General features: G+C 46.7%; 1 protein-coding gene across 1 annotated transcript; it reads left to right on the plus strand.

Moving 5' to 3' along the window:
• The first annotated feature begins 1,019 nt into the window (after nucleotides 1-1,019).
• Nucleotides 1,020-15,401, plus strand: SPRY3 (sprouty RTK signaling antagonist 3). Its single transcript, XM_020975683.2, has 2 exons — nucleotides 1,020-1,238; nucleotides 10,830-15,401. The coding sequence occupies exon 2, from the start codon at nucleotides 10,876-10,878 to the stop codon at nucleotides 11,740-11,742; it is 867 nt and encodes a 288-aa protein (XP_020831342.1). The 5' UTR covers nucleotides 1,020-1,238; nucleotides 10,830-10,875; the 3' UTR covers nucleotides 11,743-15,401.
• Nucleotides 15,402-17,140: the final 1,739 nt, after the last annotated feature.

Genomic DNA, 17,140 nt, shown 5'->3' on the forward strand with positions numbered 1-17,140 from the left:
AGGGTCAGTGGAGCTCCCAGGTGAGACAGAGAGGTTCAGGCAAAGGAGAAGCTTTCTCCTTTCATAATCAAACTGGACCACCGAGAGGCTTCTGTGAAATGGGGAATGGCTGGTAGCCAGGGGGAGTTGGGGAAGATTTAAACAGATTCCCCTTAAAATTATGACTGCCCCTCCCCCACCTCTTCCCTCTGTAAATTCCGTTGCAGTCATTATTCCAGGATCTGGATACAGAGATTCCTATGGGGAGTTCTCAGAGACGATTCCATTTCAATTGAATGATGCCACTTAGCCAAACATCAACAGATTTAGCCCAGAGAATCAAAGGGGAAGAGGAAAGGGAAAGGGAAGGGAAGAGAGGGGAGAAGAGAGGAGGGGAGGACAGGGAAGGGAAGGGAAAGGAGGAGAAGGGAAAGGAGATGGGGAAAGGAAGGGAGGGGAAGGGAAGGGAGGAGAAGAGAAGGGGAGGAAGGGAGGGGAAGGGAAGGAGGAAAGAGGAGGAAGGGAGGAGAGAGAAGGGGAGAGGGAGAGACATTCCAAGGAGCAATAAAGCTCTCCCCTCCTCCCCTGGAACTCATTCACAAGACCTGCGGAAATCATCTATATTCACCAGCTAGCCAGCAGAACCGAGTGAGCACACTGCACCTCGAACTGCCAGCAGCCCCCCGCCCCCCCATTATACCCAAACACAGCGAGATTAGAGCACTACACGCAAGCGATAGCTATTGGTCTGCTGAGATACACTGAGGCTACAACTGCATTCCCTTCATTCTCTTCATCTGTCAAAGAGGAGGAGGAGGAGGAGAAGGAGAGAAGGAGGAGGAGGAGAAGGAGAGAAGGAGGAGGAGGAGGAGGAGAAGGAGAGGAGTTGGAGCAGCAGCAGTAGCAGCAGCCGCAGCAGCAGCAGCAGCCCCAGCAGCAGGAGGAGGAGGGAATTTGCCCTGACTGGCTTTCTTTGGGGAATATGTGCCCCTTGATTTATATCTGTATGTAAAACCTATACAAAGTATCTGCCAGTAACAGGTCTCGAATTTTTTTTCCCCTCCCACTCTGCTGTGTCAGAGGAACGCAGACAGAAGTACCTCTGTTTCGGGCTCCACCGCTGGAGGAGGAGTTTTCATTCAGACTTTCTGAAGAGGTGGAGATACTGAGAGACTCACCAGAAAAAGGTCCCCTGAGCCAGCCTGGGGATTCAGTCCTTTTCCTGCTCCTGTTCGCCATGGACCTGCCTTCCTTTCCAAGTAAGTAAACCTCAGTAGACAGGAACTTCCCTCAGCTTATGTGTGAATGTGTGTGTGTATATGTGTGTGTGGTGTGTGTGAATATAGTGTGTGTGGTATGTGGATGTGAATGTGTGTGTGGATGTGTGTCTATGCGCGCGCTTGTGTGCGAGTGTGTGTTGTGTGTGTGGTGTGTGTGTGTGTGTGTGTGTTGGGGGGTGGGGGTGGAGGGGCTGTAGCCTGCTAGCAGTTTTAAATACAGAACCAGGTCTCTATCTCACCCTATCTATCTATGCAATGTATCGATTGGCTTTCCTTAGAGCTGCCTAGCCCTGGGCTCTGTGGATTACACCCAGCCTGGGAAAACAGTGAAATCCATTGACATGAGTCAGCACTTAGAGAAAACTCCAAATTGGACATTTGAAAACCAAAAGAATACTCTTCATAATCACCCCTTTTAGAAGCCCGAAGCTCCATCCATTTCTCTCCCATTGACCTTTAAATACCTTTGTGTGTGTGTGTGTGTGTGTGTGTGTGTGTGTGTGTCTGCGTGTGTATGTATGTATGTGTGTCTATTGGCGCGCGCGCGCGCGCCTGCGCGCGCGCCTGTCTGTCCTAGCTCCAGACAGCTCCAGGTCATCAGCACTAGCTGACTGGAAGAATAACAGACAAACAGGCTACCCAAAGGAGCGGACCACTGAGGCAGAGGCCAGGCCGAGGCCTCCTCTGCTAATGGCTCCGGGGTTGGATTGGTGTAGCTTTCTGATTTCATCATATCACCTTGCCCTGGGAAAAAGCTGGCCCAAACTGGTAGAGTGTAACCCCTTCCTCACACTGAGCCAGAGCAGTTGTTGAGAAATCTAGGGATTTATGTCTTGGTGGGCACATGACTGAAAGTGACATTTGAGTTGGGATTGTTGCCCCCCGCCCCGAATTTGGGGAACTGCACACAAATCAATTTAGCCAGTGGCTGCTTGGGAGATTCTGGGGCTGGTCATTCTGAAGTCCATCCTTCTAGGTGCTTGTAAAATATTGAAAATCAGGCTGGGTGATTAGAAAAAAAAATTGAACTCTTAGAAAAGCTCTTTCAAAGTGCAAATATCCTGTCAGGTCCATTAAGAATTACATGGATGTGGAAATATTAGAGATCCAGTGACTTATGCCCCCCCAACCACATACAATAAAAAGCTTGCTTGAGCACAGTAAGCCCCCAAACTGTTGATCTGAAGCTCAACCTAATTTGTGGCTCAGGGTTTGGGCTTCTTTGTGGCCACGGTATGTAGCTTATAAGCACCTGTAGTCATTTGTATTGAGAGAGTGCTTTTCAAAATGGAAGGTCTTTAGAGTGGGGTGGGGGGGGGAGCGGGAAAGAACACTGGGTTTTTACCAAGCCTTAGAGACTGAGAAGTAGAATTAGTTATTTTTCTCACCCTACTTCGCTCCCAGCATAGCCCCCTAGAGTGTCATAGCTGGCTGGGACCCTATTGATCTAGTGGTCCAACCCCTCACATTTTACTTTCAGGGAAACTGAATCCCTAAGACCCAGATCTCTTAACTCTCATCAAAGCAGCTTGGGGTAAAAAAGAAAATCCACAGAGCCCTTAGAAAGGAAAGACTAGTTTCTCAACATGTTCTGGTGTGTGAAAAGTATTTTATTCATTAGGTCTGAGCATTTGAAATCTTCAAATTGCCCGGGTTAGAAATGAACTGCCATCAGTTCCTAAGCTAAGGTAGGGTAGCAGTGAGATGAGATAAGAATTAAGCAACACATGGACCTGCAGTGAGATGCAGAAATGATAGTTGAATTGAGATGAGATTACTCTGGCAAGTTGTGAACAAATCATGGAATTTAAAAGCCATAAGGGGTCTCAGAGTTCTTCTAATACCAACTGTCTCATTTTACAGATAAGGAAACTGAGGTGCAGAGCAGGTAGGGGAAATTGTCAGAGGCCACAACTTTGCAGATCAGAAGACCCTTGGTCTTCTAAGTCCTAAACCTGAGCTCTACCCAGTGTGCTCCATAGGTTAGAGTAAGGCATGAATAATTATAGAGGGAGAGTTTAATCATGTAGAAAGGGGACAAGTGGGGATTTTTGAAGTGGGGTGTAATTTGTACAATGAGTAATTTTTAGATAATGAAGGTCGAAACAAGGAATTAAACATAGTTAAGACCATTGTGAGATCCCACTATTTGCTGGAAGTCATTCTTAAAGTTAGCTCATGTCATAGAGAAAAGACAGATGACTAGATGGGGGTGGGGAAAGAGGGGTCAGCCTGTCTTCTACTGACCTTCCCCATTTTCCTCTAAAATCAACATTGATTCCCATTATGTCAGCAGGGAATTCAGCCTTGAAATAAGAACTGTCCACAGTTTTCATTCAGCAAGGTAATGGTAGATGGACACATTTTGGAACTTCAGGCTCAACATTACAAAGCAATCAGGGCTTGTAGGAATTTGTTCTGAAGAAAAATCCCGATCCCCTGAATGGACTTTGACTGTCTCTGTCTACTCAAAGCAATCTGGAAAACAAAATTCACATCAGGTCAGAGAGAGCAAATTCCAGTACCAGAAGAAAACTGTTCAGGAAGTTGTGAGTACCTGAGCAGAGGGATGCCGATGGGAGTGGGCTTACAATGCATCATTCATGACTGCAGAGGCACTATGCATCCGTCTGAAATAACAAGATCTCTCCACCCTGCAGTCAAGAATTTGCAATCTCCTAAGCCACCTTTTAAGAGTGTGTGCCTTGTTAAAAAAAAAAAAAGCCCCTCCTCAAAGAGGAAAAGAAACTGCCCAGCAGCATTAGTAGGTTGCACTGCTGTTGCTTCAGGGTTTTTCTGGATCAGAAGAAACATGTTTGTAGTCATTTCTCCCTGTATCTGTTTCATCAGCCTGTTCATTTCTGAGCCTCTGTTCCCCTTTCCCTTCCTCCTGTTATTTAGATTGGATTCAGCAGTCTGCAATGGTACCCAATTTGCTGTCATTCATTCAATCTTGTATTCTGTTCAGCACCCTAATCCTATCCAGGTCTCCTTGAAGGCCTGCTGTATTGCTATTCCTCCATTTGGGAATTGAGAGTTCCTGCTGATTAAAAGCTTTTGCCAAACCAAAAGGAACCTTGTGGATTCATCTTGGACATCCCCTTGCAGAACCATACCCAAACCAGAGGACAAAGTCTGGTCTTAGAGATTGCTTCCTCCTCCCTCCTTCCCCACCTCCCACCCCCGGGGAAATGTTTTAACCCCTGTTGGTCACCCAGTCCCATAGTGTTTCTCCTCTTCATTACTCTGATAGTCCAAAATCAATTCCCAGATCTACCCTGTGTGACCTTGGGTAAATCACTTGCCCTCTCTGGGCTGCAGTTTCCTCCTCTGTAAAATGAGGAATTTGAACTACCTGACCTCTTGAGGTCCCTTTCAGCTCCACAATCTAGGAGCCTGAGATCCCATAAGCCCTACACTTATGATTCAAAGAACCCTAGAATCTTTTGTCTACAAGGTTTCTTTGTCTGGGTTGTTCCTTTGACATCTTTTGAGGCCCTTGGTCCTGAATGCTCAGTGCTGTGCCCCAGGGCCCCACCCCCATGCCTCACTTCCTTTCTTTATGTCATCCTTTTTCTCTTCCCTGTCCTGAGCTGCCCACTGTACTCCACTCCAAATCTCAGAGGTTTGGAGTTTTGTGGATCCTTGAGCCCTGCTGCTTCCTTGGTCTTTCTGTCTGAGGCCAATATTTAATGGGATCTCCAATCTAACTCACAGTCTCTCCGGTCCTCTCAATCCTATTGAATATTTGTACTTCTCTGGCACCATGTAGGAGATGGATATTAATGCTTCTGAATTCCTCATTCCACAAGGAAGTTCACTGGAGACAATAGGATCATTCTTAGCTCTACCTCTGGAATCCATAGGATGTTAGGCTCATTTGGACAGTGCCCCTTAGTAAATCCTGGTGTTGTTGTTGATTAAATTGGCCACATGCAAATTGCTTAGACCTAATGAATGCATTACGCACTCCTCACCATTATCAGTGGATCCCAAATCACTTCCCAACTAATCATGTCTTCTATTTCGAGTGGCTCTTACCCATGTTCTCCCAGAAACAGAATCAGAAAACCCTAAAATGTCGGAGTTAAAAGGGACCCCTGGGAAAGTCCTGTGTTTTACACCTGGAAGGTACATTAGAAGGCATCTCATCCAGCCCCTCTCATTTTACATAGGGAGGTGAAGATACTTGCTCATACAGGTAGTAAATAACAGAGCTCAGATTGGAAAATCCATGTCCTTTGATTCCAAATCTGGGATTCTTTCCATTAAATAATAATGATGATGATAATAATAATAGCAAGCATTTATTTAGAGTCTACTAAGTGCTGGGCAATGTGCTAAGCTTTTTACAAATCTTATCTCATTTAAACCTCATAAGAATCCTGGGAGGTGGGTGTTGTTATTATTCCCGTTTGACAGATGGGGAAACTGAGGCAGACAGAGGTTAAGTGACTTGGCCGGAATCCCACAGCTAGTGTCTGAGGCCGGATTGGAACTCGAGTCTTCCTGACTCCAACGCTAGTGTTCTGTGCACTGTGGCGCCCCTTAGCTGCCCACCCTCTCTCTCCAATCCCTTCATTTCTCTTTTAAAATGTTATTGATGCTTTTTATTTTGATACTGTTATAGGCACTTCCCAATACATATCCCTTCCTCCAAGAACCCTCTTTTGTCACAAACAAAAATGACTGAGGAAAGCCAGCTGACACAGTGACCACATCTGACAGCTTATACAACATTCCACACCTGTGGTCCTCCACCAGGCAGCAAAGAGGAAGGAATTGTGTTTCATCATCTCTCCTCAGGAACCAGAATTTCAACCCCCTCATTTTATAAGTGAGGAAACTAGCCCAGAGAGGGAAAGTGATTTTGCCCAAGACCAAAGACCTATTTGTATTCAGGACCTGTCTTGAGGTATTGAGTCTCAGGTGTGTCCATTGTATCCTGGACTTCCATGAGGCCAAATAACCAATGCGAAAAATACAACTACATTGGCTTTTGGGTGCATTGAGATTCTTTCCTTCGCCTCCCCTCTCCCATCCCCCCCCCAAGTTATTTCACTGATTAACCCTTGGGCAAACATTTCAGCTGAAATGATTTGTGTGTATACCTCCCCCAAGCCACCTGAGCCTCTCACCAGATAGATTCTCCTCCACTGAGTGTTTAGGGCCTAAGACCTTTCGCTTCCTCATTTCCCTCACCCTCTCTCTTTTCCTCTGAGTCTGATCATTTGCCTTCCATAGCTAGGTTTTATTTGTTTCTCTACCATGTTCATTGAAGGAAACCATACCCTTTCAAACCCATTCAGGTCTATTACTCATTCAAGCCATCCACACCATCCAGTTTGTATGACTAATTGTTCTATTTTGAGCTGCCCTGAAATCTGATGGCTTTTGTACATGCTCCTGTTTTCTGGGGCCTGGTGCCCCCTGATTGGCTGTTGCATTTGTATGCAAGCTTGCTTAGCTCCCCTTTTCTCCCATTTAAATTGCCAAGGGCTCAGAGGGCACAGGAATGGTTAACATGTGCTCATCACTCCTGCCTGCCTCTCTGGAATGGGCAACCTTGAAGCTCCCCTGAATATTACATTTAGGAGAACAGTGCTCCCCCAGTTCTTTCAACTAATGGCCATCTGTCTCCTCCATATTGGTAGCCAGTAGGCTTTGCATCCATTGTCCTTAGCTTCCTGAGACAACCCTGGATGTTGTCTTTGCTGACTCTGCAGCCTGAGTTTCCAGCAAGGATGGTGGCCGATGGGGGATGGGAGTGGGGGTGATATTGAATGCAATTCCATTCACTTCAAGAAATGTCTTACATCTCCACTCTGTGCCAATCATTTCACTTAGCCAATTGCTCCTATAGGTTAGGGTCAGAGAAAACACTCACTCACCTTTTTTTTTTCTACCTAGAGGTCATCTGACAACCCAAACCAATGCTTAGACACCCATTCATGGTGGGCCTACACCTAATGGGCAGAAACCCAGTTGCAGGTCAGCACCTGGCTCCATCTGGATCCATTTGGCGCCTGGGACAGCCGAGAAGCACACTGATATTGTAGAAGAAGATGGGACTTAGGAGGCCAATGCCCTGACTAGGGGCTTGGCTTTGTCCCTTACCACCTATATGTACACAGGTCATATCATGTCTCTGGGCCTCAATTTCTCCTTTCTTGAGCATTGGGAATAGATGAGAGTCTCATCCACCGAGTCCTTTTTCCAAGCTCATACCTCCTGATTTTCTTTGTCCTGTCTCTGCTACAAGCAAGATCTAATGTGCTTAGGATCCTTTTGCTGCCACCCTACCCACAGAGAGCACTCACATCTTTCCAATGTACTCTCCTCCTGACAACCCTCTGAAGTACCCAATGCAAGGGTTATTATCTTCATTTCATTTCAAAGAGGAGGATGCTGCAGATTAGAGATGCAGGGAGACTTGCCCAGAAATGCAGGCAGAAGGTGACAGTGCCCAGATCTCCTGGCTCATAGTCCTAGTGTTCTCTCTCACCACCTGGCCTTGTCTCTATTCCTCTGTGTCTTGTTATTTCCCTACCACTACGCTGCCACAGTCTCCCCTTCCAAACATTCCTAAGAGATTCCATCAATATCCATGTTACCATGCATTCTGGGAAGGCAGAACCCTGCTCCCTCCAGCATCCTGAGATTTAGGAACCTGGATCATAGCCATGCCAAGGCTTTAATTAGCTGGAAAGACAGCAAGGGAGGAGTGGAAAGAATTTTGAACTTAAGAGGCAAAAGAAATGGGTTCATGTACTATAGCTGCATGAGACTCAGTTTCCTTATCTCTAAAATGGAAAGAATCATACCTGCCCTACCTCCCACAGGGGACTGTTAAGAGGCCCTAGTGAGAAAGAATGAAAAGAGCTTTGTAACCCTGAAGGGTTCTCTGTAAGTGTCCTTTAGAATTATTATTGTTGTTGTTGTTGTTATTGTTATCATCATCATCATTATTATTATCATTATCACTATTAGAAACTCCTACAAAGCCTCCTAAGGCTAGAGATCACCTCCCATTCCAGATACAGCCTGTCTTCTTCTGACAAATGCCCAGCCAATGAAATGCTACAGCCTCCATGACTAACAATAAATAACCACGGCCATCATCTCCAGGGCCATTTCTAGAAGGGGAGGTTATTCTGAAAGTTCTTTAGCTGGAGTCAGCTCAGGGGGTCCTCCTCTGCTGTCTGCAGCTCTAGCCCTGACTAAATAAGCCCTATGTCATGGGAGGTACTTTGGTCACTGCTCTTGGGAGATGTAGGCTCTCTTTTGCATGTGTTGCCAACAAATTCTCTTCCAGTTTTCTATTAGGGTTCTGGTACTACAGGTAAGCAGGGTCAGAAAAATATGGCATGTATTAGCTGACAAGCAGTGTCGCCCATTACTGTAAACCCAGCCAGGCAGAGGAGGGAAAAATAAAATGACTAGACAAAATACTCTATGATAAGTTTGATTTCATTCCATTCCTGGCAAAATCTTTCAGAGAGGGAAGGTATGATCACCAAAAGCCAGCATGGCTTTTTCAAAAACAGGTCATGCTAGAATAATGTTATTTCTTATTTGAACAGGGCCACTGAGTTAGTATATCAGGGAAATGTCAGTGATACACATAGATTTCAGCAAGATGCTTGATAAAATCTTTTATGTTGTCCTTGTGGACAAGATTGAGAGATACCAGGCTAGATGATAATAGAGTTTGTCGGACCTTGTAGGATCAGCCCCAAGGACTGGTAATTAATGGATGATGATAATGGGGATTTGAGTTCCTCAGTAGAGCACTCCAGGGACCTGTCCTTGGCTCTGCTTCTTACATGTTTTTGTCACTGACTTGGTGAAGGCATAGATGGCATACTTATCAAATTAAATGGGGATAGGAAGCTGGAAGAAAGAGCAAACACACTGATTGGATGACAGATTTGGGATTTCAAAAGGTCTCACTAGTCTATGCTCCACCTCCACCCCCACCCCCACTTACCTCTCAGCAGAGTCTAACAAGATGAAATTCAAATGGGATAAATGTAAATTCCCATAATTGGGTTCCAAGAAATGAACTGTACAAAGTACAGAATGGGAAAATTGTGGCTAGACAACAGTCCCTTTGGAAAAGACCTGGGGGCTTAGAAAGACTATAAACTCAGTATGAGCCAGCAGTGTGACTAAAAGCAGACTGTCTAGAATAAGAGTCCCACTGTCCTCCTGATGAGACCTCACCTAGAGTATGGTGTTCAGTTCTGGGTACCACATTTCAGGAAGGAGATTGTCAAGTTCTCTGAGGTCGAACAGCATAGTGGGGGGTCCAGAGGCCAAAGCATACAAAGATTCGTTGAAAGAACTAGGGAGAAGAGAAGATTCAGGGAGACCCAAGGATTGTGTTCAAGTATTTGAAGGGCAGTTATGAAAAGGGGGACTTGTTCTGTTAGGCCTAAGGGGGCAGAACCAGGAGCAATGTGGGAAAGTTTGCAAAGGGGCAAATTTAGCTCAATATGAGGAGGGATTTTCTAACAATTAAGGGCATCTACCTTGTTCTGTAGGGAGAGCTTTCTGCCAGTGCAGCAGAGGCTATTAGACAGGAGGGGCTTGTGCCAAATTGTAGCTGCACTAGGAAGCCACTAAGATCTCTTCCAGTTCTTGGTAGATGTCACAGTTCTGTTGTGAGAATCTGCATCTCAATGGGAAGACAAGCTGCACTTATCCCTAGGGGAAATATAAAATGTCAGTCCTTAAATACATGAATGCTGAGAAGTGATCAGAGATAGGGGAGAGGGGCAGAGCAGAGGATGACAAGTGGGTTATGAATACAATTCCCTTGCCTCTTCTTCTATTGAGTTTTCATTCTTTGGTGTGTAGGGGCAACTGGTCCTGCTCATGCCTTATGCCTCTTCTTACTCTTTGGTGATGGTCCTGCCTATGTGGTCTCATTCTCTTCTCTTCTCTCTCTCTCTCTCTCTCTCTCTCTCTCTCTCTCTCTCTCTCTCTCTCTCTCTCTCTCTCTCCTCTCTCCTCTCTCCCTTCCTCCCCTTTTTCTTCCTCCTCCTCTTTCTTCTCCTCCTCCTCCTTCTTCTTCTTCCTCCTCCTCCTCTTCCATTTCCTTCTCCTCTTCTCTCTCCCTCCCCTCTCCCTCCTCTCTTCCTCCCTCCTCCTCCTCCTCCTCCTCCTCCTCCTTCTCCTCCTCCTCCTCCTCCTCCTCCTCCTTCTTCTTCTTCTTCTTCTTCTTCTTCTTCTTCTTCTTCTTCTTCTTCTTCTTCTTCTTCTTCTTCTTCTTCTTCTCTTCTTCTTCTTCTTCTTCTTCTTCCTTCTCTTCCATTTCCACCTCTTCTCTCCCTCTATCTCTCTCTCCCTCCATCCCTCTTTCTTCCTCTCTCTCCTCCCTCTCTTGCTCTCCCCACTTTTCCTCTCTCTCTCTCTCTCTCTCTCTCTCTCTCTCTCTCTCTCTCTCTCTCTCTCTCTCTCTCTCTCTCTCTTTCTCTCTCCCTCCCTCCCCTTTTCTCCCTAAGGCTTTTCAGATGTGCCCTGATGCCTACATAACTGCAAGCCCTCCCTCCTCTTTACCACCAGAGTGCCACCCTCACTCAACTCCAAAGAAGTCAAGAGCCAAGACAACATGGATGCCCCAATAACAGACGATTTTCCTCCAACCCTGCCCATTGAGCAACTCTGCTCCATTCATGTCAGCAATGAGTATGTGGAACGGCCTGCCATCTCCTGCCAACAGACCCTCTCCAGCTCTTCCCTTGCCCAGCAGGCCCACAAGTCCGATTGGTCCCTGTCTACCATACCCTCTGATCTGCCTCGAAGTCTCAGCCAATGCCACCAGCTTCAGCTGTTGCCTCAGCATCTGAGCCAACCCAGCCTTGCCAGCTCCATATCCCACACCACCATCACCTCTGACCAAAGGCTTCTGACCAGCATCACTCCATCACCCTCAGATCACTCCCTCATCTGTACCCAGCCTCAGGCAGGGGCTTTGAAAGTGGATGAGTCTCAGAAAGGTGCAGCAGAGAAGCTGTCCCTCCATACTGGTGGGCACCTCTTTATTTGTGAAGAGTGTGGCCGTTGCAAGTGCATCCGCTGCACAGCCACACGCACCCTCCCCTCCTGCTGGCTCTGTAAGCAGCGCTGCCTCTGCTCCCCAGAGAGCCTCCTCGACTACAGCACGTGCCTCTGCTGCGTCAAGGGTATCTTTTACCACTGTTCCACTGATGACGAAGATAACTGCGCTGATGAGCCCTGCTCCTGCGGGCCTGGCTCCTGCTGTGCCCGCTGGGCAGCCATGAGCCTCCTATCACTGGTCATGCCTTGCCTGTGCTTGTACCCTCCAGCCCGAGGATGCCTGAAGTTGTGCCAGCAAGGCTATGACGGCCTACGGAGGCCAGGATGCCGATGCAAGAGCCACACCAACACCGTTTGCAGGAAGATCTCCTCTTCCAGTGGAGCCGCCTTCCCCAGGGCCATGGAGAAGCCAGTGTAAATGCCTTGCAGCCTCCACCCAGCCCCTTCTCTCCCCCTCACCCTTCACTCTGTAGGAAGGAAGGGTGGGGGTCAGAGAAACCAACCAGCCAGGACTCAAGGGCTTGCCCCCATCAATCCTGCCATGCCATGGGGTGGGCCAAGTGCATCTTGAGTCCGAGGCAGCTTGTCCTTCCTTCATTGGCTCTCTGTACCCCCCCACTCCTCCCTTAGCTTCCCCACCCCCCACTTACCTCTCAACTTTTTCTGCCCCAAAGCAAAAAATAAATTAAAAATCAGATGATCCAAAGACGTGGGACTTGCACATTGAAGACAAATTGAGCCAGCTTCTGGCCATCTGCCCATGGCCTCCTCAGCACTGTGTGGCAAGCAGGAGGCTCCCTGACATGGCCTTCTTCCACACCAGACTCATTTCCCCAGTGCCTTCGGGGGCTTTCTCCTGAGAAGAGATGGCTTTCAAAGAGTAACATGGGGCCACACAGCAAGCATCCAGGGAGTACCTAATCTAATTGTTCTTTCTTCCTTCCTACTTCCCCTCTCTTGGTCCTTGCCTTTCTCATTCTTTCTCTTCATCATCTGCACTCCACTCTCTCATTCTCAACTTGCCCCATCATCCTCTCCTTTTTCCCTTCTTCCTCCATCTTCCTCCCTGCTCTTTCATCCCCTCCCCTCCTTCATTTCTCTCTATCCCCCCTTATCCTACATCCCTTTTCCCATCTCTCATCTTCTCTCTGTCCCTTTATTCTTTCCCTTCCCCCCACCTCCTTCTTCATCCCTTCCCAGTTCCCTAATCCCCTCCCTTACTCCATTTCATCCCTCATCTCTTGATTTTTCCTTTATCCCCTCACTCTCCCTCATTCACTCTCTCATACCTCATCCCCCCTCATTCCACATTTCCTTCTCCATCCCTCAACCCCTCCATGCTCCCTCATCTCCTCTCAGTTCCCTAATCCCTTGTCTTCTCCCTTACCCAACCTGATTCCTCATCCCTTCCCTGATCCTTTCTCCTCTCATTGGCTTTTCAATCCCCTTCCTTTTCCCACATCTCCTTTGCCGCCCCTTGTCCCAGCCCAACACCGTCACCCCTCCTCTTCTCTCCTCACCCATCTCCTCATTGCCTCCCTGCTCCCTCCCCCCACCTCTTCTTCATGCCTTCTTCCCTCCCCGCCTCTTTCTCTAGCACCTTCAGGAGTGGGGTTTTCCCAAATGCCTTCCCTCTGCTTTCTTCCCCTTGCTGTGCTATTACCCAGTCGTACAAAAAAAGAAGGATTCATGTGATATATTTACCAAGAAGCCTGCCTGAAACCCAGATGTATGAGTATGTGTGTGTGTACATGCACTGCACCCACCATACCCACACATCTCAAGGCATATGGGATCAGGATCAAGTAATCCAGGCTTGGTCAGCTGGAGTCTTGTCCTTTTCCCCCCTCCCCAAACACGATGGCCTTGGGCAGTAAAGGGTGGAACACATAGCCCTTCCCTAGATACTAATAGCCCTAAGACTGCATGATTCATGTTCTGTGGATGTAATTATAAAACCACAGAACTTAGGGCTGAAAAGGACTTTAAAGATCTTGCAACCCATTTGACAGACGAGGAAACAGAGCCCCAGAAAGGGGATGTAGCATGCCCAAGGTCACACGGGACAGTTGTGATAGAGCTGGGGTGAGGACACGGACCTCCATTCTCCCAGACCGGTGCTCTTTCCTGGCACCACTTCAGGCGTCTTCTCACCTGGCCTCCCGTTAGCAGGGGCAAAATACAGCCTCCACTTATCTACTGTTCAAGAATCAGGGAGAAGTGAGTCAATGATCACTGTCCAATGTCTGTTGGACACCTATACATTTATGAAGTGTTAAGCATCACTCGTGGACAGCCCTGTTGGCAGGGCCAAGGTTGCAGCTCATTGGTACAGTAGCTTAGAAGGAGACAGCATCACTATTTGCCCGTCTTGGTGACCAAGGGCGGCCTGTTGGAAGATTGAAAACAAGGACCCCAAAAGGAGACCTCGCTGTGTCATCTCTCCTATGGTTCCCCAAACTGGCAGTGCCCCCCCCACCCACGCCCCAGAGCCTCTGCAGAGGCACTGGCCAACACACCTGGTAGCTCAGAACCAAATTTCAAGGAAAAAGAAAACTTGCAGATTCAAAAGTCCAAGGTCCCAGGTGTGTAATACAGGGTGTACATCCCTCTTTCCTAAATTGAACTTAAAGTACCCAAGCTAAACTTCCTTACTTGTGAGAGAGACTGCCTCTACGATTCTCCAATTGGTCAAGGTCATACTCTGTGGAGGAACTGCAGGGATAGGCTCCTATTGAGGGCTACTGGGAGGAGAAATTCCCCAGTGCTGCAGCTTTCCCCTCCTAGTGAACCTGAAGCTCACAAAAGGATTCTGAGGTGGAGGCCACCTTCTCCAAAAAGAGGAGCTCCAGCCTGGTTTGCTACTTACCTGTTTCATCCATACAGCTCCTGCCCTCCAAAGTGGCTGTGCAGGTGTATGTTTCAGGTGCGGGTGGGGTGGTCAGGGAAGAATAAGAGGGGAAAATTCACACATTCTGCATGAATGCCAAAGGCAGGAGATGACTCAAGAGCACTAAAGTCATCTGTGCTGCAGGTCCTGGGTCAGTCTTGAATCTTCTGGACCAGACAGGCATGTACTGCCCAGCAGCCCTGCCCAACTCACTTGCTCCTCTCTGTGGAGAATTGCTTCGGTCTATTTTTGTATATAGAAACATACCGGTATGATGGTTAGAATGATTGCTTTAATAATATTAATGATACTACTGTGAATGGTGCCATATGCAAAGGTTTGCCTTCTCGGTACAGATATGAACCCAAACAAGTATCTCTAGCCTTCTCTGTTGCTTTTTAATCCCTCCTTTGGAAGCCACTTATTATTCTCCGGAGCGTGCTTCAGAATGACCTTCCACTAAAGGCTGTGACTAGCTCTCTGGAACCCAAGGTGTAGGGAGGAAAAGTTCCTCCTTTGTCTCCACCTTAAGTGTGCCTAGAGCTGAGCTATATAAAGATTTGCTGATACTAGTGCATTGTGCCTAAAGCTAAAAGCTATTCTATGGGTGTTTGCTTATTACTCCCGAATCCTGTGCTGACAATAGCCTTTTTCCCTAACCCCCTTTGACATCCATGGGTCTTCATCCTGTAGTCTTCATTAAGGCCAATTGCCCCCAGTCACCAGCAATGGGTCCCCCAACTCTGTCATACACTCAGAGGGTCTTTTCTCTCGGTGGACTTCAGAATGGTCCAACACCAGCCTCCAGGAAGCTGAGAGGTTCTCAGAATTCAGTCTGCTGATAAAGCAGGAGTTTCACTTGGTTCCAAGTTGACTGGACTTGGGCAGCATCAGGTTCACCATAGATAGGTTCAGTGGGGGATTCTTGTATGTGTGTGTGTGTGTGTGCATATATCCTTCCCATTATGTACAGACATGTATCCATATCCATATATATATAGATATATGTGTGTATATGTATATACACACATGTATATTTAAAATATAGACAACGAACTTCTAAATCCTCCAGAAAAGCTTGGTTTTCATGATGTTTCTACTTTGTGTCATGTATGTTATAAACAGCAACCTTACTGAGTATTTCTTGATTCTATCTATGTATATATCTATCTATGTATATATCTATGTGTGTGTGTGTATATATATATATATATATACACACATACATACATATATATATATATATATATATATATTCTGTGTGTATATATACACATATATGCAATTAGGCCATTTCTTTCAACCTCTTAATCTCCTTGCTTTCTCCATGTTGGTCCCTCAATATGGTCCATGTCATTTGTGCTAAGGGTTTTCCTCAGGTTCCCCACACTAGCATAGCTTTAGGAGTCTGGAACAGTGATAAGCCCTGGTACAATGACAAACCCATATGAGGGACTCTTCCTTCTGCCAATTCAAATCTCCCTTCATCCCAGACCACCAGGGAAAAGAGGACATACTCTATTTATCTGGGTATAGATATACTCTATCGTGTGGAATTGAGCCCCAATTCTCAGCCAATCTTTCATGATTCTCTTAGTTTTCTAAGATGTTAGCAGTACCAGCCAGTGCCACCCCTGTCTCCTCCCAAAATGTGCCTGCCATTAGCAACATGTCTTCAGAGTCTTTATGGCATAGGAAAATCTTACCAATGCCATGGATGGTTTCTGTATTCTTTGTGGTGACTTGGTGTAATAGATTTGATCACTCTGAAACACTGGAAAAGAAAAGCGGTGTCTCTGTTAAACAGGAATCAGAAAAGGTCGGAATGCCTTGCTCCCAATCCAGTGATCCAAGATGCCCTAGACCAATGGAAAATTAGGGATAACAGTGCAGAGAGAGAAGGAAGGAGGCCGGTCTACCTCTGACATCGAAGTTCGTGAGTGCCTGATGATTGATCCAGGTGTTAGTTAACCTGGCCAGCACTCCAGTGTGGATGCTGCTGGGCTCTAGCTAGCATGATCCCATGGGAGTGCCCTGGCACCCTCTTGTTTTTGTTCTTCCTAACTAGTGTCTAACCTTTTCAGTTCTTCCCTCTTAGTTCCAACAGGGTATCCCTCTCTTCCTAAACCCATGAATGCCCCTAATAAAAAGGTTTTAGTTGAATGTTGAAGTTCTGACTGATGGGACACAGCTGCTCATGGGTAGGATTGAAATGATAGTTTCATCACCTGAGCCTAGACTGAGTTCAAAACCTGAACAGGGAGAGAGAAAGCTCACAGAGCCTGGGAGAAGGCTTGAGAACATTGCAGAGCCAGGGTGTGCTATCACTTCAATCCTTCAGAGAGCTGTATTTTGGTTTATTGATGGAGTTAGGGGAGGGCAGTTTGCAGAATGAAGAAAGTGAAGCATTGACTTGCAAGTGTGTCTAACACCTTGAGCTTTTGCAATTCCAAACTTTCCTTTACTCCATGCCCTTCATTACAGAGCAGAGTGGCCAATAGGTGTGTGGAGCTCAGACTACCCACTGAGGGCCTCCGAAGAATATCAGAACTGAAGGGTCATTTAGTCCAGGTCCCTCTTTTTAGAGGGTGGGAAGCTAAGGCCCTGGGTGGTTGGAGGATTTGCCTAATTTCCCATGATTTCAACCAACAAGGATTCCTTGACACCCCTTATGTGCCCAGCATGTATAACGCCTATCAATCTAGACTGTGCTATCACTGTACTACTCTCTTTCCTGCTTTCTGCAGGAAAGAATTTGGTGACTCTGATTAACTGGTGCTAAACATACAAATGAAAAATGAATTTGTCCTTGCAATCCAAGGACTAACCAAGTCTGAAAAGACCATTCTTCAGAGGAAACAAAAAAAAACAGTTATTACTTTGGCTAGCTTTTAGAAAAGTGTGTCTACATGTACACACACACAAA

Source organism: Phascolarctos cinereus, unplaced genomic scaffold (genome assembly GCF_003287225.1).
Source record: "Phascolarctos cinereus isolate Bilbo 61053 unplaced genomic scaffold, phaCin_HiC Scaffold_8;HRSCAF=390, whole genome shotgun sequence".
In the NCBI taxonomy this organism is placed as follows: Eukaryota; Metazoa; Chordata; class Mammalia; order Diprotodontia; family Phascolarctidae; genus Phascolarctos; species Phascolarctos cinereus.